This window comes from Euphorbia lathyris, chromosome 5 (assembly GCF_963576675.1).
Source record: "Euphorbia lathyris chromosome 5, ddEupLath1.1, whole genome shotgun sequence".
Classification (NCBI taxonomy): domain Eukaryota; kingdom Viridiplantae; phylum Streptophyta; class Magnoliopsida; order Malpighiales; family Euphorbiaceae; genus Euphorbia; species Euphorbia lathyris.
This window is the reverse complement of record NC_088914.1, coordinates 25,627,229-25,651,181: the sequence shown is the minus strand read 5'-3', so window position 1 is coordinate 25,651,181 and position 23,953 is coordinate 25,627,229. Positions and strand designations below refer to the sequence as shown.

General features: G+C 34.4%; 2 protein-coding genes across 4 annotated transcripts; both read right to left on the bottom strand.

Moving 5' to 3' along the window:
- Positions 1 to 1,302: 1,302 nt before the first annotated feature.
- Positions 1,303 to 6,303, bottom strand: LOC136229543 (cellulose synthase A catalytic subunit 4 [UDP-forming]). The gene is made up of 12 exons (XM_066018402.1): positions 6,146 to 6,303; positions 5,834 to 6,041; positions 5,609 to 5,730; positions 5,445 to 5,511; positions 5,197 to 5,350; positions 4,257 to 4,869; positions 4,031 to 4,168; positions 3,508 to 3,633; positions 3,196 to 3,408; positions 2,589 to 3,104; positions 2,164 to 2,514; positions 1,303 to 1,988 (listed from the first exon to the last, which is right to left on the bottom strand). Exons 1-12 carry the CDS (start codon positions 6,194 to 6,196, stop codon positions 1,407 to 1,409), a joined length of 3,141 nt encoding a protein of 1,046 aa, XP_065874474.1. The 5' UTR covers positions 6,197 to 6,303; the 3' UTR covers positions 1,303 to 1,406.
- A 1,727-nt stretch (positions 6,304 to 8,030) lies between these two features.
- LOC136229100 (protein PHOSPHATE STARVATION RESPONSE 1-like) lies at positions 8,031 to 16,975 on the bottom strand. 3 transcript variants are annotated; one of them, XM_066017671.1, is made up of 8 exons: positions 16,691 to 16,975; positions 13,920 to 14,700; positions 13,630 to 13,840; positions 13,465 to 13,541; positions 13,291 to 13,330; positions 11,459 to 11,516; positions 10,639 to 10,708; positions 8,031 to 9,121 (listed from the first exon to the last, which is right to left on the bottom strand). In XM_066017671.1, the coding sequence occupies exons 2-8, from the start codon at positions 14,571 to 14,573 to the stop codon at positions 8,786 to 8,788; spliced, it is 1,446 nt and encodes a 481-aa protein (XP_065873743.1). In that variant the 5' UTR covers positions 14,574 to 14,700; positions 16,691 to 16,975; the 3' UTR covers positions 8,031 to 8,785. The 3 variants fall into 3 exon arrangements, with proteins under 3 accessions (XP_065873743.1, XP_065873742.1, XP_065873741.1); XM_066017670.1 differs by having other exon boundaries at positions 13,920 to 14,663; XM_066017669.1 differs by having other exon boundaries at positions 13,920 to 14,580; positions 16,691 to 16,973.
- Positions 16,976 to 23,953: the final 6,978 nt, after the last annotated feature.

Sequence of the window (23,953 nt, the reverse complement as noted above, 5' to 3'; positions counted from 1 at the left end):
GACAATATGTTTAATAAACGCTTGCTACATTAAACCGATAAACATATGAGTAAAGTTTACAGATATATTTTTCATGGTATGGGCAATGGATGTGATGCTTACCTTTGTATGCGATGAGTGCGTCTATCATGTATTTTCTAGACCCGACTTTTTGCTATGAAGTTATCATGGTACTCGAAATTAAATTCGAGCACATGAATTCAATAAAGTCAAGATGACGACTGTACATACTTTTCAAAGCACTATATATGATATAACAAGAGAGTTAGGTATTTAAGAGAAAACCCAAAATTGGAAACAAAAATAAGTTGAAGTTATCTAACATCATGAACACTTCCAACAATGAAGTGCTGAGCCACTCTCCATGTAGTAGCTCCGTCACGTCTTCTCTTCCAGTAAAAATCGTTATCTCTTCTTTACTCCCAAAAACATTGTCATCAAGAATTTCAAACATGTTATCAGTGGGATTCTCATCCAGCATTCTTTACATATATTTGCACTTCTTAGCAACTTGGGTAAGGCAGCCTCCTGAGGATCTAACATTTTTGGTTGTATAGCCGACTCATTTGCACTTTCATCATGTTTCCTTTTACTTGTATCCCTCTTCGAATTACTTGCCTAATAACCAATTAATTAGTAGATATTAGTAAACATCCATAACCATAGAAGGATTAAACTATCAAAATTTAATTAACATGATGAATTAGTTATTACCTTATCTCCTAAATAATCAAATTCGTTGGCCACTGTGCAAAAGATCCATTAGTATCATCGAGAATATGAATATGTTGAAGCCTAATGTGTCAATATCCGTTAGTGATGTCTTTAATTGCGCTATATAATTAATGTTGAAGCCTCTTTAAAAAATGACATGAATAGAAAATGAATACGGTAGAATGTCCTTTTGGTAGTGGTTGTCCAAAAAATGAGGTCTAGCTTTAAAATGACATGTTAACCATGGTGGATGGGCAACTACTTACTATCCACATCTGTCTATTTTGTCCATTCCAAATCATCATGCTTGCTTACAACTTCATTCATCCATTTTTATGTGTTTTTCAATTCATTTTCATACTTCTTACTTAATATTTATGCTGTTTAGACCAGTCAAACATTAGCTGAAAGAGCAGCCTCACCTTGCCATTTTGAAAATAAACTTCCTATCTTATTGTTTTTGCAAAAGAATATTTTACAACAATTTAAGTTGGAGTAGAAGAAAAACATCATTATCAAGACCATATTTCTTTCTATTCCTTATAATCAACTCCCAAAAACAAATTTGAATAACACCTTCCTCACAAATTAACAACAAAATCTCTACTTCTAATCATCAACTATACCCCGATGAACTCGACGGAGCAAAGAACAATACAAGAAACAACCTCAGAAGCTTGAACATTGACTGACTAACATTCCACTCCACATTGCTTAAGAACGGGACCAGTTTGCTTAGGCAAGAAAGGATCAATTCTAACCCAAACAAGTGAAAATATTGATGCAAGAAGTATAGACCAAAGTACTACAATAGTAGGAGTCCTGTTTTGCCTTCCCATTAGACCTTTCAGAAAAGGGTAGAGATGAACAATGACCCAAAATGCGAAAAATAGCTTTCCGAATAGCGGCCCCCAAGAACCATATCCATTGTTGATTGCACCAGAAACTCCAGCCACAACTCCTACCATATTCAGGATTATTAGAGTTGTTGGTGGGATTAAAAGAGTTGTCCATTTGAACATGTAAAGTTCCCCGAATTCCGCGTCGTCTGCTGCTTTTGATGTCACTGTGAAACTTGTTTCAACTCCAGCTAGAACCTTTAGCAGGCCTTGAAACACAGCAAATAGATGTGCTGATACACCACCGATAACCCAGAACTGCTCGTTTCTCCATAAATCTTCTATGCTCACTCCACTCCATCTCAGCTCTAGTATACTTGTTGCTATGATGGACAGGAAAAGGGCCATAAACCATATACTAGCAAGGTTGGTCAGCTGTAGAAAAAACATAACTTCTTGTTAAAAACTGCCTGTCATTTTGGACTAATTTGATGAAAAATGTTAAGTTGAACGACTAAATTGATCCCAAAAGTTCATTTTAGAAGTTCGTTCTGAAAGTTTTGTACACATAAATGGACTAAAGAAATGATTTTTGTTCAGGATTACTTACTGTAGGGATGATGAATTTTCCTGTGAGGAGGCATACAGCAGGAATAGTACAGTAAGCAAGCAAAGGAATGGAAGTGAAAGGGTAAACAACAGTGTTCACATAGGCAAGTCTTTCAAGCCATTTCAGCTTTCCTCCATATCCATACCATAACGGGCAATGGCGACTCAGGAAAATTTCTACAGATCCAAGAGCCCATCGAAGAACTTGGTGCAACCGATCTGATAGATTAATGGGAGCTGATCCTTTAAAAGCTGCTCTCTTTGGTGAACAATAGATTGATCTCCATCCTCTACAATGCATCTTGAATCCTGTCAAGATATCTTCTGTAATTGAACCATATATCCATCCAACCTGCAAATGAAAACAGATTAAATATTACAGAAACATGACCCGAAACATAAAGGTACTAGTCTTTCTAAAGTTACCTCTTTGCCCCATTCAGTTTTTTCTTCATAACCAACACTAATAACATGAATGGCTTCTTTGATGAGAGTTGAAGGATTAATTCCTTCAGGGAGGCCACCTTCTTCCATTAGAGTAGAGGTAATAAAAGTTGGTGATTGTCCGAATCGTTTCTCGAAATTTTTCTGTGACATAAGTGATGATTTCTCCAATTCTTCGTACCCTTCAAGCCCTTCTTCAATCTCTTCAAGTTCAAAAACTGATCCTGACCCTTTTCTCATGTAGTTCTTACCCATCATTTTCTTCTTCTTGCTAGGGAGTAGTCCACCAAGCAGACTTCTTTGCCCTTTCTTCTTCGATTTCGACTTCCTTGAACCACTGCAGCAGCAGAAGCACCATGAAGGCCAGCAATCACATGTCATCTTAGGCCGCTTCTCGGACACGGGAGGATCGTAGCCATATAAGGCCTGCCTATTGAAGACACATCCTGTACCAACATATACTGGCCCTTGAATCCCATCTAGACCTTTCATGTTAATCTGAAACCAAGTGAAATTACAGGTAAAAGTCAGGAGTTTGTTGGACTAAAATGTAGAAATGGAAGCAATGTTTTATCAGTAGAAAACTTACATCAAAGAACACGGTATTTCGGTTGGCATATCTGTCATGTCTATCGATACCATCGAATCTCTGAGGAAACTGGACATAGCAGACCTTCTTTCCAAGCTGGGGATCCATTAAAAAGCACATGGCTTCTCTTGCAGATTTGCTGTTGTTGAGGTAATGGTCACAATCCAAATTCAACATAAAAGGTGCATTGGTGAGCACTGCAGAAACTCGAATCTGCAATTGAAAATTGAATCACAATATTTTAATTATAGAGCATGAGCAATGAAATTCCAATGGCATTTCCAGATTACAAGTTCACCAAGAGCTACTTACAAGAGCATTCATGGCACCGGCTTTCTTGTGGTGATCATATCCAGGACGCTTCTCACGAGAAACGTACACAAGCCGGGGAAGCTCCTTACCTTCCACATCAAGTGCACCCTCACTTCCAAGATACACCTGAAGATCAAGCATCAGCTATCAGTTTATGTTGAGTTTTTTTTTTAGAATCCTATTCGGTTTGTTTACTTAATTGAGAGAAGTTGTACATCTAATCTTGAATCCTACACAAAAAGATTTTACTTTTATGTCTATATCAGCATTGAAAGTTTTGGAGCTTCCTCTTTGGGACATGCATATGTGTGAGCTTTTAGTGTAACAGAATTTTTTATTTTGAGAGTTCGGAGTAAAAGATATGATCTTCTGTTTGTCATACCAACTTAACTGACTATTATGTACCTTGACCATGTAAGTTATGATAAGTTCTAACACTCTATGTTGCACAGAAACGGAAACGGAAATAGACACAAAACTAAAACGAAAACAGACACGAAATGTGGAAACGCGTGCAACATACCTGAATCATTCCAGGATGATCTCTTGTATTGTTGCCAGGCCAGGGACTACCATCCTGCATCACCCATCCTTCCTCGGGTTTCTTCAGAGCCTTTGCGACCAACGAGTTGATCTTCACCTTGAATTCTTCATACTCTCTCTGAATTAAGAAACATTCAGCAAATGGTTAGTCTGGTTGATCATGAAAAGAAGAACAATGTTAAAAAGGATCGAATTTGAATGCATACTTTCATAGCTCTTCGCTCCTTAACAAAGTTAGGATGAATTTTATCTTTCAAGTAGTCAATCTTCTCATTGAAATAGAATTCTGGGGCTCTTGGTTCAATATTATGCTTCTTACAGAATGGAACCCATCTCCTAGCAAACTCAGCAGTTTCTGCTAATGTATCGAACAGAAGCATCGAAGCACCATCATCCGAGACATAACAACTGACCTTATTGACAGGATAATCAACAGACAAGATTGAAAGCACTGTATTTGCAGTTACTATTGGAGGTTCCTTGAGAGGGTCCACTGTACTGACAAAGAAATCAACAGGAGCTAACCGGTTAGGCTCTCCCTCTCGCTCAAACCTCAACGAAAGGCGATCAAGGTAAGTTTCTCTTTCAATTGGGCACCATTTAGGGAACTGATCAAGAATCCAGGAAAATGCAAACCATATCTCACAGATTACTGAGATTAACCATAAAGGGTAAGCATCATAAGCTGGAGTTAAGATTCGAAAACGAAGAAAGAAGGCCAGAACAACAAGTCTTATGACAATGACAATCCGGTATGGGCTGATTTTGCTGGAGGCAATTGGGATTTTTCTCCACAGTGGTTGCCTAGCTTCTGCCATACTGCACAGGAAGTGTAATATGTTTTTATATTCAGTGGCGGAGCCATAACCAAATATCCAGAGACCAATGAACGAAAATTTGTTAAAAAATACAGATTTTTTTGTTTACTTAGCATCAAGACGGATAATTTCGTCGCAAATTCCGTCAGCGATGTTTTACCGACGGTAATTATCTATTTAGCGACAAAGATATAATTTTAATTTTTCTTTATTTCTCCCCGAAGTCAGAGGGTCCATGGACCCTCCTGACCCCTGTCAATCCGCCCCTGCTTATATTTCAAGTGTCAACCGAATAGAAACACCATTGAAGGCAAAAATATGTACTTACAGGAACTCATCTTCTTCTCCTTGATCATTTCCTTCTCCATCTTTGTTCACTAAACCTCTTTTCTCTTGCCTAGCTTTCCACTTCTCTACCCTTTCTTTCCATTCCTCATTGCTGTACATGTCTCTCTCACCGAGCTCGATATCCTTGCCTGCAACTGAGCATAGATACCAAATGGAAGGAATTCAGATTTGGTATTGAAGAATCCTGAAATTAGAGTTCAATAGTTTATAAAGAATGTTCTTTCTTACTGCTTCCTGTAGAAGAGAATGCAGGACCACCAGTATGCAATTGCCTATGAATTGAATCTCCATTTTCCTGCAAAACTCACCATTTTTAGACTCAAGAGATCTTCTTATTCCTTCAACAGACATTCAAATCAAGCAAGTAACTTTTTGTTAATTTTATTAATTACCGAATTATTAAAGGCAATTTTGTGATCAGGGTCATCACGATGCTGCTTAATCTGGAAGTCATCATCAATATCATCTCCTTCAAAATCATCATCATCATCATCACCTGCAACTTTAGGACAACCTGCAAGTATATATACATATATATGTATGAAGATTAACACAAAGCAAACATAAATAGAAGAAAAAAGAAGATAGATAGACATATGAAAAATAAATTGTTAAACCTTTATGACGCTTATAGCGAGTGTTACACTGAGGACAAGACTGGTTTCCATCACTTCTTTCATAGTCATAACAAGGCCTACAAACAGGAAAGGAACAAACATGACAAGCCACAAACACTTGTCCATCTTCCTTAACTCCAATTTCATCTCCACAAACTCTGCATATTGTTTTTGATACCGCTGATTGCCTACTCGGAGGCCGGTACTTCTACAACAACAAGATAGTCCAGTTAATAAATTCTGTTATGATCCCGGTCCATTAGACTGATTAATGAGTAAAAATGTGATAATTGTACAACTTTTTTTCATTACCTCATCATAATCCTGCAAAGGATGGGAGGAACCCGTGGCGAGGCCGGTCATGGTGCAGTGAAGCAAAAGAAGGAATGAAAGATGATGAGAGAAGAGAAGAGGATAGTTTAAAAAGGGAGTGAGGAGGAATATTGAAGAAGGGAGTAAAAGGTGAAAATGGAGTTTGTAGCTAAAAATGTGTACCAAACGGTGAGTTGAGAAGTCGTAGGTTGGTTTCAGACTTTGAGTCAAGAAAACGTTAAGTATGGGAGGGAAACAATGGCTAACTTTAACTCAAAGGCAGTCTTTGAGAACCTCATACTAACCTCTATCTCACTACTTACCTAACTAACTATATACAGTTTCAGGTTTCTTGTATTTGTCAGGTACCTCATATATCAAATCATTTCCAATATATATACTATCAAAATTATTTCCCAAATAATCAAATAAATAAAAAGTCATTTCGCAAAAATGTAATACGTAGATATTATTCGTTTTGGTTTAAATCTAATCTATTAGGCCTCACAGCTTTAAAAACGCATCTATATAAGTGTCAGTATTAAAGATTCACCTTACGGATAAGTTTCAAACACTCTCTACATTTTCGATGTGAGATTTAATTCATTTTTGCCCCTATCGTCACCTCTTATGACCATGCCTTGTTCAAGCTTTCTATCCTAACATCACCCACTCTGCACGGATCATTATGATCCAATCTAGAGTGGGTGACGCGGGAATAGAAAACTTAGCCCCAAGAGATAGCTAGAGTATACATTGGTGAGGTTTGTTGCTAATGTATATAGACGCATTTTAAAACTGTGAGACTCAAAGAATAAGACTGTTATCTTAATATTAATAAAGTGTTGATTAAAATGATAACCATATTAACTCTGAAGTTTAAGATTTAAGAATCATAGTTTGTACAGAAAAAACCCCTAATTTATGACCAAATCGGAAAATACGTGATATATAGTATTAGTGTTAATGTTCAAAATCTTAAGCCTCCTTGGATTTGGCTAGTTAAGAAATATCTCAGATGTATGGATCCTCAGCAAGAACAGGTCATTACTAAATTTTATTTTTTTAAAATAATGCTAAGTTTTATTAACTTAAATCAGATAAAAGAATATTACTAAGAAATGGTGGTGGACATGTCCATTCACCTTGAACAGACATAAAATTGACCACTTTTGCTAGAGCATGGGTAGCCGAATTCGCTGAACGCTTAATAAAGGAGATAAAGCACAACTCTAAATCTCGTAATAAATGAATACAATCAGAAATAATGTCAACTAAATACAAAGGTTATTCTAAACCATTTGAATTGTCTTGACTATGACGAGATAATCTGGCTGAATTTGAATTATCTCACTAGGGCGATGCTTCTTAATCCAACTTAAAGCTTCTTTGATAGCCATGATCCCGGCTAGCTGAGGATTGAGATTTTCTTGAACAGCAGCAGAGATGAAAGAACACCAAATTTCCCGTTTTAATCAACATTGTTTAACTCATTTTCTTCATTTTCTTCTATATTGGGCATTTCTCTGTTTTTCTTTCATTTTCATACGGAGCTTCTCTGTGTGAAGTGTCGTTTGCTGAAGTTTTTAGTTTGTGAGATAGGGGTCATTACTAAACTTAGGAACATTATATTATAATATATTATACAATGGCAACCTGCCAACAATTTATGTATTCTTCTTTTCTCTTCCCTTCACCTAAATACTTGCTCATCTCTTACGATACCTCAACATCAAGTCTGTTGCACTTTTAATAAAATAAATAAATCCTTTAATTTTTGGAAATTTTTTTATGGAACTTTCTTTAATATATAAAATCTCTCGAGTATGTTTTGTTATAGAGTTAAGTACATATTGCAGACTTCTAAATTGGCTAAAACCAATCATGATTCTGAGAAAATGCTGTATTAGCTTTCAACACATCAATGAACAAGTTTATTTTGTATTCAAGCTGCTGACACAGTCGTATGGAAACATTTCATTGTTCTATAAAGCGTTGCACTAAGCACTTGCTCAGATAGGGTCGCGACGTTCCCTTGACGCCATCCTGGCGTTCTCCTGTAAAAAGGCTCACGTTTGGCTTCCTACATTTGTGGCCTTAAGCAACAGCCAGGATGCATTCTACATTTCATGGCTGCATCACCAAACTTGAGCTTTCCTTGTACTGCTGCTTCTGCAACTTCACTAGTTAAGTAAAAATGGCAGGAACCGTTATGCCAGCTTCAGTTTTATATGCTTGCCGATCAATACTTAGGCGGAAAAAAATTCGAACTAACAAAATGTGCCAACTGTAGGCAATGCTGAGACGCTGATTTTGCGAGGAAGTGCAATTTATTCAGTGTAATAATAAAATGGTCCTGCAACAACAATTCTAAATGCACTTCTGTTCTCACTTCATTCATATAACGACACTGAACACCAGGTTGCAGGCAACCATCCTCAAAACTTTCTTATCCTCCTAATTGATACACTAGATAAAAGTGCTGTGGCCAATTGCAAGTAAATTAAGACATCATAACAACAGATGCTGGATCATCTCAAAGTCTTGAAGCTCTATATATAAGTTATCTAGGTCTTGTCCTACTCAAGATTGATAATCTTGCTTGAATCAGTCTCACCTTGTCAGTAAAATGCTGAGGGTTTACTCTGTTCTTGCTCGTTTAGCAGATTGTGGACTCGACTCGCTATCACAATCTAGCTCAGGATTCTGAGAAGCTTCAATTCGATGAGTTGCACTTTGCTTCTCATTCGGATCCTCCTGTTGCCTCTCTTCCAATGTAGACTTAGCAAAGTCTGGGTCCGTGTTTCCATTTGTAGTGGGGGAATCTTTCATTACATCAGACGAAAGAGCAGAGGGGTTCTCCAAAGCAGACGAGGATGCCTTCAGCATGTCACCCCCCGATTTGTATTGCGTCTCGAACATCTTTTGGAGGTACTTCCCTTGTTCTTCTATTCGTAACTGTAAATTTCGTTGAATCTGCAGTAACAATCTCAGTGAATTTAATATGTTATTGAGATTAATTTCATTGATGCAAATTGTGATTCTCTCTGTATTTCAAGTTATCAAGACAAGTACCGGTTTTTGATAAAATTGTTGGATTTCTAAGATTATCAGTCAATAACATATCTATTTTAACTCTGCAAACAAGGTGGGCCAGAAGACAATTTTAATTAGACACCATCACACCACATAGAAGAGTCTTGCATCAGTATGGCTATAATAACCAATTAACTACAATGTTGCACGAAACCTTGATTTTGATGAGTTTCCATGTTTCTGAAACATTTCGATTTTCTAAAACTCTCGAAAACATAAACTTTATGTTTCAGGTGACGTTTCTGTAAGATAAAAAATCAGAAACTTGTTTCTCAAAATATTTGTGTGTTTTAAGAGGCAACTTATTATCAAAACTCTTAGCCAAAGTGGGGAAAGAAAAGACTCTTTTTCTTTCCTATTATGTAACTTGCATTTAATTAATATATATATATATATATATATATATAATTACAAATACATCTTTATAATTTTAAAACTTATATACAAATGCATCATTATATAATAAAAGAAAACACTACAAATTGAAAGATTTTTATACTGTATAACGAAATTAGGCCGATGCTATAATACAAAAATAATTTCAAGGACTCCAGAAAAATAAACCCAACACTCCAATGCACTCCAAAAAAATCTTTGTGAAGAGTTGCATTTTGTAATGTACATAAACACGATATTATCTATATATGTGGAAATCTTACGCCACTTATTTGCACACGACCCACAATCCTAACAAAGTTCCACTCATAACTCACAACACCCAGACTAAACAAGGTCTGACAAAATAAAATTCCAGACATGTATTGATACCAAAAGAAATTACACAAGTGATTTCCACACACCTTGAACTCCACTTCAGAAAAATAATTCCATTGTCCCCCATTTCATTTAGAGTGTCTTTGGAACCCTTAATTTAGAAGGAATGCATTTCAATTCAATTCATTTTTTATCAAAATCAATGTTTGGAAAGAAAAGTAAGAGAGAATTCAATTCCTTTATGAGTTCTTGTATATTAACAACATTTTCCAAACATATGAAATGATTTGGTAAATGAATTGAAATGAATTCTACTAAGGAAATTCAATTCTTTTCTTGCAAGAATTTGTTCCAAACAAAGGGTTTTTATTCCTTTTCCTTGAATTGGTTGTGATGTTGTGTCTTTAAATGGTTTATAGAAGAAACATAGGAATCAGAGTTCGAAACCACAGACATACCCCTCTTACACCAGGGCTGACCATGTAGAAGACAATCCCAGTCCCTATTGCCTATTGTGCAGAGTATTATATTCAAAATGATTAAAATTCACTCTAGGCGTTGTTTGCAGCAACTAACAAAGCTAAGGCTGCCAGACAAGTTTTCAGACATCATTCTCAAGGTGTGAATTCAAACGCAATGATTATATTTAAACAGGGTGCTTCATTTGAGGAAGAAATTAGTACCTCAAGCTGTTCGTGCAGCCGCTTCTGAACTTCCATTTGTAATCGCAGAGCTTCAGTTATCTCAATACCCCTGTTTTACGAAAATGAAAGAGCTGGTTTCAGGAGGATAATTAAAAAAGAAAAGGAAGAATAATATAACTCAAAAAGCCTTTTTTATCAAGTAGCATTTTTTCATAAAACAATATGAATTATTCAAAATCATCCACCAAAACACAATTCTAGCTCCTAATCTTAACATGATTACATTTCAATCTTTCTGTTATATTAATATTGCAGTGGAGTTTGTAATTATTTTATGAAAAATTATCTCATTGAGATGATCAACTCTTTTCGGCAATCAATGATCGGCTAAATCCATGAAATGTATTACCTCCAATCTATAATTTATAAATGATAAGAGCCTATTCGCAACACAAAATATTAAATAATACAAATAAAATAACTCACTGATAGTTAAGAGGCCTCTTCCTTGAAATTATGATAATATAGTCAGTTTTCAACCCACAAACCCAATATGGCTACCAACTTTCCTATACTTGATAAGTGATACTCAATCAAATAAAAAGGAAACAAAATGATGCATCTAATACTGGTTCTGTTACTGTCAAGTCTCTCTCAAATTAAGCACAATGCCCATAGAAAAAGCAATCATGCAGGGACCTTCTGTAAGCAATTTCTAGTTGTCAGAAATCCTATGTTTGTATCTAACAATAATATTAATAGTCTATAAAACCTATGACAAGGCTCAATCCTCCAAAATGAGAAATGAGAAAACAACCATTTTGAAAAACATAAAAATCTAAGTAAAATATTGGCTTACGTTTTCAAATCCAGAGAGGATATTTCTTCTAGAGGAGTCAATCTTTTGTCTGAAGACGCTGCAAGTGTAAATAACATCCCATCAAACAATTAATTTTGTAAGCAAGCATATGATCATTATGATAGTAAAGAAGTAAAATAAAAGCTAAAAACAATCAGCATCAGACTTTGTTGTGAAAAAAGACAGTTTTGGATGTTAAGATCATAATGATAAATTCCCATAAGAAAATTGCATGATTTTGTGATCCAACTTCAGCAAAAAATCCACAACAGGGAAAATTAAACTAGGTTTGGGTTAGGCATGTATCCTAGTTAGTTGGATAAGCATAAACTGTTAAACTTGAGTGCACACCATGCAATGAGGCAGTTCAAAATCTTGCCATGTAAGACGAAGAGCGCTTGATGCGCCGGTTAGGAGGACTGAAGAGTGACAAAGGGATGTAGTGGTGAGGGGTAGGGGAAGACCTAAGCAAACTTGGAGGAGGGTGATCGAGAGTGATATGAGTTTATTGGGGATTGAGGAAAATATGGTAGTGGATAGGATGGAGTGGAGGGAGAGAATTTGTGTTGCTGACACGACTTGATTTCACGGTTTTATATGATGGTTCATGTTAGCCGACCCCGAATCATTTCGGGACTAAGGCTTTGTTGTTGTTGTTGTTGTATTTCTTTCTTCGCTCGTCTTTCTTTTTCAGTTTCACAATAAGACCTTATTACTCAGATCTAATTAATGCAATTTGCAGAAAGATCATGGTGAATCTTCACCCAAACTCTCTGCAATTCACTTGATTATCTTTTTCCAGTACAAATACGCACAGACTCACTTATTCTTGCTTTTATGAGAAAATATATCATTGCAAGTGTTCAACATTACTAGTTTACTGTGTCAATGAGAACATCTATTCAATAGAAAAACTTCTCCAAGGAAATCGGTTCAAACAGAAAAAGAAGCAAGATTTTTGGCCCAAGCACAGCAATTATACAATCAAAGATACAATTTAGTCAAATAAAATAATAATAATAATGATAGTAACAATAAAATCTTAGTTCCAAATGATAGATTGAAAGACAGCATGCCACCACAAAATAAATGGTGTTAGTGATGGGAATGCTACTTTTCAAGCTAATTATGCAATCATTGATGCGTTAAAGCAATTTAGAATTGTTACAACAGTGTACTGTGAAGGCTGATCCATATAGTTTTTTTTTTGGTAATGCTGATCCATATAGTTTAGAACACCTAATTTACAATAATAAAAAAAAATCAAATGATAGCATTCATTTTATGAAGCAAAAGAAAGAAAAGAAAAAAAAAACAGTGTCTGATAACCTAATGTGCTTGATCACTAGTGCATGCGGAAATAATCAGTTATACTTAACAATTAGAAAAAGATACAGTCAAGAGAGCAAATAGCAATGGTATCAATTCATCCAACTTAGATCACATACAAGGATACAAGTAAATAATATCCGATATTATGTTCACATTTTTCGTGGACAGGATGGATGATTCAATTGAGACACGAATGCTGGCGCCAATTAAACAGGTGACATGCAATTGATACACATGAGTCCAGACATAGTAATTTGTTTTGCATTGCACAACTTAAGGCTATGACCATGAGAGATGACACACAAGAAAAGGAGAAGCACAAAGGACCCACTTCACTAAATGTTAACAAGCCTTTGGGGGAGAGGGAGGGGGGGGGGGGGGGGGGGGGGGGGGGGGGGGGGGACACACATGGGTCTGACAATATTGAAAGTTGGCAGACAACAGCAACTGAAACAAACTACAGGAGCAATGCAAAATATTTGCAATTAAATGTTACGTACCTTCAGATGAGTCTGGTCTGTATCTGGCTGTCCTATATTTCTGAAATTCAAGAAGCCCAATTTCTGATTAAGGAAGGAAAGCATAATAATCTAAGGCCACTAAAATACACATGACGAGATGTTACTGCAAACAATGAGCTTTGTAAAAAAAAAAAAAAGATAAAATGAACATACCTGTAGGTGGCTTTTCACATGATAGATAGTCAAGCCTTCAACCTTCATAAGCTTCAGAACCCCTTTAGGAGTAGCTCCTGCACATCAAACGGGACAAGGTATATCAATAAGAGAAACTGTACTTATTTATGTTAACAATGTAAAGAAGCTGGGAAAGTTCCATACTTTCACTACCACCAAGGTGATTAACAGCTTCTACAAAGGCTTCATGAAGCTCAGGAGTCCAACGCATGCGTGGCTTAGATGAGCCACTATTAGCTGAGGAGGTGGGGGTAAGAACAGGACGGATTTCTCCAGATGGAGCAGGAAGCTGTTGAATAGCTTGTTGCTGAGGTGCTGGAATATTTGAAGATGGTCCTGACACCTGGTAGACCATCTGAAGCAACAAGACCAGAGCAGGAATTAAGCACACAAAAAGATGACCTAATTTCCCTATTATATGAGAAGACCCCAACCTTTGGTTCCAGGTCTGCAACACCGATATCAACCTGAAGCTCATTCCAATTAGATGTCAAAGCATCGTCATCGGAAACTAATTGGTCTGCCCATTCATGCCAATCATTCCTTTTAATAAATTCCTCAGATGCTAAGACACCACTACAACTAGTGCTTTCTACTTGATTATTTTGGGGAGTGGCATTGACAGGGAAATCAAGAAAACCAGGAAGTGACTCAGGGCACCATGAAGCATTGGTTTCTTGGATATACTGACTCGATGCAGTAGGTTGAGGAAATTCTGATGGTGATGTTTGCGGCAATGTCAAAACCGATGCATTTGTTGCTGATTGAGAAAGGAAAGGAGAAGGTGAAGGATGTTTCTCCTGGGGGCGAATGGATGAGTACTGAAGATCTGATGAAAAGCCTGCAGATGATGAAAATAGGTGACCAACTAGCCCACTGTTTGAGCTCAACTGACTTGCTTGGACAAAAGGCCGTCTCATTGGCCCTCTCTCCATTGAACCCTGTTGAGAATCTGTTAACTTTGGGTATGCCTCCACTAGAGAAGTTGGACGGACTGGTAAAGATGAAGACAGTGCTCCAGAGACACCAAGGTTACTCAGCTGCTTTGCACCTGATCTCTGCATGGATGAAGCAGATCGAGCCTCCATTTTTGTCCTTAAATCAAAACAAGGAATAGCTACCGGTTATTTTTTGAACAGATATGAACTTCCTGTTCTGCAAATTTCACCAAGTTCCTCCTGAAAGCACCCTTGTTAAATATTAACAATATGTTGCCTATGGAAGGGTGAAACAACAGGAACATATAAATAATCCTACCAAAGGGAAGAAATAAAAAAATCCACCGTCTTTTAGCACATACAAGTTCAAGGCTTTTCAACAGCATCTTACAGTAGAAGCATCTATAAATACATAAGTAATTGAAGAAGAAACTCATGGAACATAACAAGAGGGATTTTAGTGAAAGAGCATTCAACAGAAGATCTCTTGTTGCAAAAATAGAAATTATCTCAAATTAACTCAGTCTGAATCCCTTCGGCTCATTTATCTATAGTCAAATACTACATAGTCATTGTCATGGAACCATCTGAACTAAAAGCTTAAGCTAATAGTTAGAGGCCCAATTCATATTAATATCGGACACACACACACACATGAATACCCACTGGGCTTGAACCGTGCACAACACAGGCCCCTATTACCATGTCCTGCAATTTAATCAACAAATGAGGTTGTCAGGATTCGAACCCTTGATCACTTGGTCAAAGAGGCTCTGATACCATGTCATGAAACCAATTAAACTAAAAGCTTAAGCTTATAGTTAAAGGTAAAATTCATATTAATATGACAGTCATCAATCCCCAAATTTCAAAACAACAATTAGTTCAGTGCAGAGTACACTGAATCAAGGTAAAGAGTTTTACATGCTTGGATAAAAAAAAAAAAAAAAAACCTTACCTACCAAAAATGCATCACATGACAGATTTCTCCAATTAGGTCAGCTGATCAAGTTCTTTATCTTTATTTCTTTCTCAAAATTATGATATGTTATAAAACATAATTCATGCTCAGTAGAAAAAAAAACACAACAATGGAAAGACCAGCAACTTAATTAATCATCAGATATTCTGAAAGCCAATTTTTCAGAAAATAAACTCTATACAAGGTAATGATAGAAGAGAATTCCCTAGAGTAGTGCAAAAGACTTGGTTCACAACCTACGGATTGCAGGCTGAGACATGAAAGCATCATCAACCACAAGAAAATTTGCTGACACATTATTCTTGCTTTGAATTGCCCTTTCCAGGACACAATTTGTGTAACCTATAACAGAACCAATGAAGGAATGAAATTACTGCCATTCTCATGGTTGAATTGAAAGCCATCATCCTAGAAATGAACCAGCACTATGGTCTGCTTATGTGCTCAACTTGTTAAATGATAGGTAAACAAAATAAATAAGGAGTTCCTGAAACAGCCATAAAAAAAATGGTTCAGTCTAAAATTCAGAATCAAGATTCGAGCCAGTAAAGACTCCTAGTCCGAGACAGGGGTAAAACTCTTCCAACAACTATTTTTGCCTTTTACAAGAGGCAACCCCTGGTTCGAGACCTTGTTTAAGGGGAAGTAGCTCCTAACACATCAAATCAACAACCTGTTGGTAACTATAAGCTCTACTAAATTAATTCCAAGCATAACTAAACTTCTATTAATGCCCTTACAACACCTATGAGAGACCCACTTCTATGATCAGTTAATTCCTTCTAGTAGAATTTTACCAAATCTATTTTCCCACCATTACTATCCTATCTTCATTACATGTAGCTTAACGCAACTATATCCAGGGTCCACTAACCAAATTTAGTTTGCACCATCTCTCTCCAAATTGTACCAGACCCTAAACCTCAATAATAAATTCTCGAATAGCAGTTACTAAGTAAGCTCCCAAACCAACCAAAAAAAAAAGTAAGCTCCCAAAAAAAATAAACAAACAAAAAAAATCAATCCAAAAGGAAAAGAATGACCATGCATGCGAATCAAAGAATAATCTAAATCCAATAGTTACCCAATCAACAGACCGAAGTAAGAAGAAGAAATTCAGACTAAAAAAGATAACCCAATTCAAGTTGAACCGATAAAAGATTGAAAAGCATCGCAATTCAAACAAACACAAAATGGATATTTCGACGAACAGAATAAAGCACAGAACAGTATCAAACCACAAGCAAAAAGAATCAAAATCATAAAATTGAGCATATAATCTTACCAAAAACTTCATAGAAAGAAGGAAAATCGAAAAAGTAGAAGGCAGGAAATCGAGATTATGAAGGAATAGAGGCCGGAGGTTGAGTAAAATTCCGTCGCCGGGGAACCAAAGAAGAGAACGGTAAGCAGTGGGCTATGGTCTCCCCATTGGTCCCCTTTTGGGTGCCTCGGCGTTAATATGGAACAGTAAAAAATCACGCGCGTAAAGGCAAGCGCGTGGAAGAACACGGGAGAAAACAGAGAAAGTGGTGGACGCACGTGCGGTGCAGAATATATGATTGGTGAGTGGTGAATAATGTGATGGGTTGCACGTGTAAGTTTGTCTGAGCCATTTGATTAGAGAGCTTTCGCTCTCTCTATATGTTCTTTCACTCTTCTAAAAGGCCAAGCGCTAGCTGAGACGAGACGGCCGTAACACTATTTTTATTTTATTTTTTTCTTTTTTATTATATTTATTTGATATATGTTAGGACTCGTCCGGCTCTGTAGAATTTAAAACATTTATTTTTCTGTTAATCAATTCAAAGTATGACAAGTATTAAAATAAATTATAAAATTTTACTAAAAGTTTTTTAACTTGTGAATTAGGTATTTGTGGTAAATTTGGTAGGGTGTATATACTCCATTAATCAGTCTATTAATAAACAATATTAATCGGTTCACTTAATTTAATTAATTATATTTAATATACTAGTTGTTGGTCTGTTAGTCTGTGTACGGATTCATCTTGACATATAAATATTAAAAAATTAAACTAATAATATAGAGGTATTTTCTAAATTAAATTTTATCATCTTATTTTTATATTTACTTTAAATAATTATTTTATAGATAAATATAATAATATAATTAAAATTAACATATTATATTTTTGTGTAAATTTCAAATAAAACTCATATGGTTTCACTAATTTTCAGATTAAGGACTGTGGTTTACTTTTTGTCAAAAACGAGTATTGGGGTTTCGCACTTGGATTAATGCTATTAAAACCATCTTTAACGACCAAGAATTAAAGTTGTTCAATATCATATTTTTTATGAAACTGCATTTTCGATTTTCGAAAATCATCTTTTTTAGAACTTTCTCTCTCTAAACATTAACTTTCTCTCTCTTTACCAAACATCATCTAAATAATCTCAAAATAAAAAAGTTGAAAAATTAAAGTTGTTTAGAATATTAGTAGTTCTTAAAATATATCATTTTTGAAGTCGTCAATGGTGATTTTAATAGTATCAATCGAAAAAGTCCTTATTTTGCTAAAGTTGAAAACATCAATCCTCGTTTTGACAAAAAGCAAACCTGTCACGTCCGTATCTAAATTTCTAGAATTTATATCTTGATATTAGTATATATTATAATTATTGGGTATATGATATTAATTTGGTGTTATAGGAAAAGTTTGAGGTTAATTCGATGGTTTTAGGTGTAAATTAAAAGTTTAAAATAATTTTAAAAAGATTATATAAAGATGGAGGATCAAACTGATTTTTTTCCATATTTGGAAATATATTCCAAACGAATTGGTGATGATGTTGATCATGTTTTTTTTTTTTCTTTTTCTTTTCATTCTCTGCCTCTTCGTCTTCTTCGCCGTTCCTGAACCGTTTCTCCACCGTTTCTTTGATTTACGGAGATTCGACCGTCCAAATCACTCGAAATTGAAAACATAGCATCCTTATATATAGATCTAAGTCCTAATCGAAGAGTTTTTGAGTTTCAGCAGTGTTTGGAGGGAAATGTCTTAGACAGAATTTAGAGGAGAATCGGTCGGTTGTATTTTCTTCGATTAGTAGCCAAGGTAAGTAACTATCAACTATATTTTGAGTTTTATGTATATAAACATATATATATAATCAAAGAAGTTTCAGGAATTGATATTTTAAGGTTATACATGTATTTTGTAAATTGGGATTTTTTACGATTTTGCTTTTTATTGTGAAATTATGGTTCAAATGAAGCTATTGACTATGCTTCTATGTGAAGATTTTACTTGATTATGTTGATTTACGACTTGATTTGGTTGATTTACATATATACATATATGTTTTTGGTTTCAATGTATATCTATATTGAATCAAATGAATTTGATGATTTCTTACGAATTGTTTTTGGATTGAGAAATCTGTTGCGGTTATTGTTGTTATTATTTTGGATTGAAGTCCAAATATGATTTTTATGAGTTGTGATATTTCGAAAGATTAAATGGTTTTGTCCATCTAGGATTGCCCGGGGTAGGAGTTGTATTTATAAGACCATACCTAATGGCGGTATGGCCAGAGTGCACGGCTGGTAGTCCTAACTGTTAGGCAAGGAACGAGATATAAATGAGATATCTCGATATTGTTATGATTGATGTTATGACCTACACGGGTGGAATTCGAGGATGGATACAATATTATATATTTTATATGTTTTTAGTTTACTACTTTGACTATATTATGAACTTAAGTTTTGAGTATATTTTATAAGGTTTGATGATTATATTATCAACTTAAGTTTTGAGTATATTTTATAAGGTTTTGATTAAATCCCTTTATAAACGTATATATGGAGCTATGTTAAGTAAAGTTAGTTTTTATAGCTGATAGTTTCTTACTGAGATTTTTGTCTCACGTTTTTAAATGTTTTAATGTTTTTAGGTGAGAAAGTACATGATAGAGAGAAGGTTACCAACCGATTAGGCAAGGACCGGAAGTTGTTGCTTATTGTTAGAATTATGGTTAGAAACTTTGGTATTTAAATTGTAATATAATATGATATTATGATATTGGGATAAATTTGAGACTCTTAAGTGTTGATTATAATCTTTCTATTTCACGCCTGATGCTGATTGAGGTCGTCTAGGGTCGGGTGTGACAGTTTGGTATCAGAGATCTAGGTTAAATTCTTCGGACCTAAAGTTGATAGTAATTGAGGAATATCGATATTTGGTGATAGCTAAGAAATAATCGATGGTAATTGCGGAATATGGATACTTGGTGATAGTTAAGAAATAATTTGGAATGTTTTTGAGGATTGAGTAACTAGCTAATGAGGAGTAGACATGAGATTTGATGGTTAGTAAAATATTGAGTGTATAAAAATTAGTAAATTATTTGATATTTGGCGACATGGGTTACATACATGATATTAAGTATCACTTGGAGTTGATATTTGAGAGTTTAATAGTTAGCTTACAACCATAGATGTATGAGATAGGCGTAAATTATCACTTTGAGCTAGAGATATTAAAGAATTGTCTATATAGGTGTTGTGGGAGAATCAGATTCGTATTTGATCTTATGATGTATTTTTCGACCATATAGAGGCTGAATCTGTCATAGAGTCCTAAATGAAAGTTCTTTATTATTATCTTACGTTTCCAAGAGTTTTTGAATCGCCTTAATCGGACTCCGTGTGAAAAAGTTATGCTGGAAACGGCATATGTTGGTCATTTTAGCGTTAAACCAGAATTTGGTTTTTGCTTTGATTTTTCTCCTTATTAGGACTATATGAGATTGAGGAAATGATAGAGTGATCAATTGAAGATAATAGATATGAGATTGAGAAAGATACAATATGAAGGTTTCATTTAATGGGTTTGGAAGTTGATTAATGATTGAGAGATTATAACATTAATTTAGAGTATTATAGAATCTTAAGTTGAATAAATGAGATCTGAAATTTAAATTACTGTTTTATTGGTGAACTTCATTGGGTTGAGGTTTAGAATTATTGAGAGTTATATGAATGATGTTTAGAGAGATACCGATGTTAGTGATCAATGAGAAGTAAAGTGGGAGAATATATTAGAATTCATGATTTGATGAGTAATATGAAAATTTGGTAAGCTTAAAGAGGGTTTGAGGAAAATAATTAAGATATGAATTTTGAGGACGTATTTTTCTGATCTTAAGCACAATTTGAGGTAGGAAATTAAGAGATAAAGATGAAAGAAGTTATTTGGAGTTGAAGTTATTTCGAGTTGAAGTTTGTGTGATTATGGTTTAATTTATATAAGGATCAAATTGAGTTTTTATAGTTCAAATAAGAAAATTTAATGATATTATAGATAGATTTATTGACTTTTATGGGTGTAAAGATATTATTTGGAGTTTGAAAAAAAAAAACATATTAGCTGGATTGATTTTAAGAAGTCAAATGGAGACTTATAAAAGTAATGTTGATATTAAGGGTTTATGAAATAACTCTTATTGATAGGAAATTATATCATCATAATAAGGTTTATAGTTGATCGATAATGATGATTGAAGTTAATGATACGAATCATGATTGGAGTCAAAATTTATAGATATAAGTATTGTTATTATGATGAAGTAAGATTATATGCTGATGCAAATTATTGATTCAGATTATTTAAAGGTTAAGAAAAATATAATATCGTATATAGTAGCGGTTCAAAAGTGATATTTTTGAAGTCTATAGAACTTGGAGATAGGTAAAATATATTTGATATATATGCAATTGATAGAATCAATTGTGATTTAAATTTATTAAAGTGAGATTTGGTGTATGTTAGGAAGATATGAATGATATTTGAAGTTTTATTGTGGATTATGGTGATGGAATTAACTAGGTTGAAATTGAGAGTTACTAAGAGTTATGTATAAATAATTGTTACAGTGATGTGGATAAAGATAAATGATGAAGTCAATGAAAGGAAACATTAGAATTTGTGGTCTTATTATGATTATGAGGAATCTTGATAATTTGAAATAATTTTGTGATCTTGGAGATTATTTGAGGAAGAAAATTTAGATTAGAGAATGTGAATTTCGTGGACGAAATTTCTTAAGGTGGGGAGAATTGTCACGTCCGTATCTAAATTTCTAGAATTTATATCTTGATATTAGTATATATTATAATTATTAGGTATATGATATTAATTTGGTGTTATAGGAAAAGTTTGAGGTTAATTCGATAGTTTTAGGTGTAAATTAAAAGTTTAAGATAATTTTAAAAAGATTATATAAAGATGAAGGATCAAACTGACTTTTTTCCATATTTGGAAATATATTCCAAACGAATTGGTGATGATGTTGATCATCTTTGTTTTTTTTTCTTTTTCTTTTCATTCTCTGCCTCTTCGTCTTCTTCGCCGTTCCTGAACCGTTTCTCCACCGTTTCTTTGATTTACGGAGATTCGACCGTCCAAATCACTCGAAATTGAAAACATAGCATCCTTATATATAGATCTAAGTCCTAATCGAAGAGTTTTTGAGTTTCAGCAGTGTTTGGAGGGAAATGTCTTAGACAGAATTTAGAGGAGAATCGGTCGGTTGTATTTTCTTCGATTAGTAGCCAAGGTAAGTAACTATCAACCATATTTTGAGTTTTATGTATATAAATATATATATAATCAAAGAAGTTTCAGGAATTGATATTTTAAGGTTATACATGTATTTTGTAAATTGGGATTTTTTACGATTTTGCTTTTTATTGTGAAATTATGGTTCAAATGAAGCTATTGACTATGCTTCTATGTGAAGATTTTACTTGATTATGTTGATTTACGGCTTGATTTGGTTGATTTACATATATACATATATGTTTTTGGTTTCAATGTATATCTATATTGAATCAAATGAATTTGATGATTTCTTACGAATTGTTTTTGGATTGAGAAATCTGTTGCGGTTATTGTTGTTATTATTTTGGATTGAAGTCCAAATATGATTTTTATGAGTTGTGATATTTCGAAAGATTAAATGGTTTTGTCCATCTAGGATTGCCCGGGGTAGGAGTTGTATTTATAAGACCATACCTAATGGCGGTATGGCCAGAGTGCACGGCTGGTAGTCCTAACTGTTAGGCAAGGAACGAGATATAAATGAGATATCTCGATATTGTTATGATTGATGTTATGATCTACACGGGTGGAATTCGAGGATGGATACAATATTATATATTTTATATGTTTTTGGTTTACTACTTTGACTATATTATGAACTTAAGTTTTGAGTATATTTTATAAGGTTTGATGATTATATTATCAACTTAAGTTTTGAGTATATTTTATAAGGTTTTGATTAAATCCCTTTATAAACGTATATATGGAGCTATGTTAAGTAAAGTTAGTTTTTATAGCTGATAGTTTCTTACTGAGATTTTTGTCTCACGTTTTTAAATGTTTTAATGTTTTTAGGTGAGAAAGTACATGATAGAGAGAAGGTTACCGACCGATTAGGCAAGGACCGGAAGTTGTTGCTTATTGTTAGAATTATGGTTAGAAACTTTGGTATTTAAATTGTAATATAATATGATATTATGATATTGGGATAAATTTGAGACTCTTAAGTGTTGATTATAATCTTTCTATTTCACGCCTGATGCTGATTGAGGTCGTCTAGGGTCGGGTGTGACAAAACCACAGTCCTTTATCTAAAAATTAGTGAAACCACAGAGGTTTTATTTGAAATTTACCCTATATTTTTTTATCCTTAAAAAATAAAGAAGTGACATCTCAGTTCCATCGTTACTGTTTTATATAGATAATATATGAGTTTAGAGAGATTTTAAGAGAGAATTTAGGGATTAATCTAAATTCGGTAGAACTCTTAGATATAATTAGACATGTTCATAGACCCGCTGGCCCGTCCAACCTGTCCAAGCCCGTCCATCATGGGTTGGGCTTGGACATATATATTCATCATTCGACCCGATCCGGCCCGAACCCGTACAAGCCCGCACATAAAATGGGGTGGGCTTGGGATTTATTTTAAAAACCCAAATTGACCTGGCCCGGCCTGCTCCACCATTATATATATATATATATATATATATATATATATTTATTTATTTCTTGTAAAGCATTATCAAACAATCGATAAAAATAAATCATCAATTACAATTGTGAAGTGTATATATATATATATATATATGTTTAATACTTTACAACAATGTATATCACTGTTTGTTTGTTTTTAAGAAATTGTTTGTTAATTTTTTATAAAAAAATTAAAAGTTACAAATATAAATTTACATTTTACCAGTACACATTATAATTTTATTTCTTAGAATTATAATTAATATTTATTTTTAATTTTTTTTTAATATATATATTAGTTGGATGGGCCGGGCTGGGCTTGGAAATTCATTTTTTTAACTCAACCCAGCCCGGTCCGAGCCCGATGTGAAAATAATACGGGCCGGACTGGGCTTGGACAATATAAATATGTGGTAAACCCGACTAGGCCCGACCCAGCCCAACCCATGAACAGGTCTAGATATAATACGAATAAAATAATCTTTTTATAGATAAATA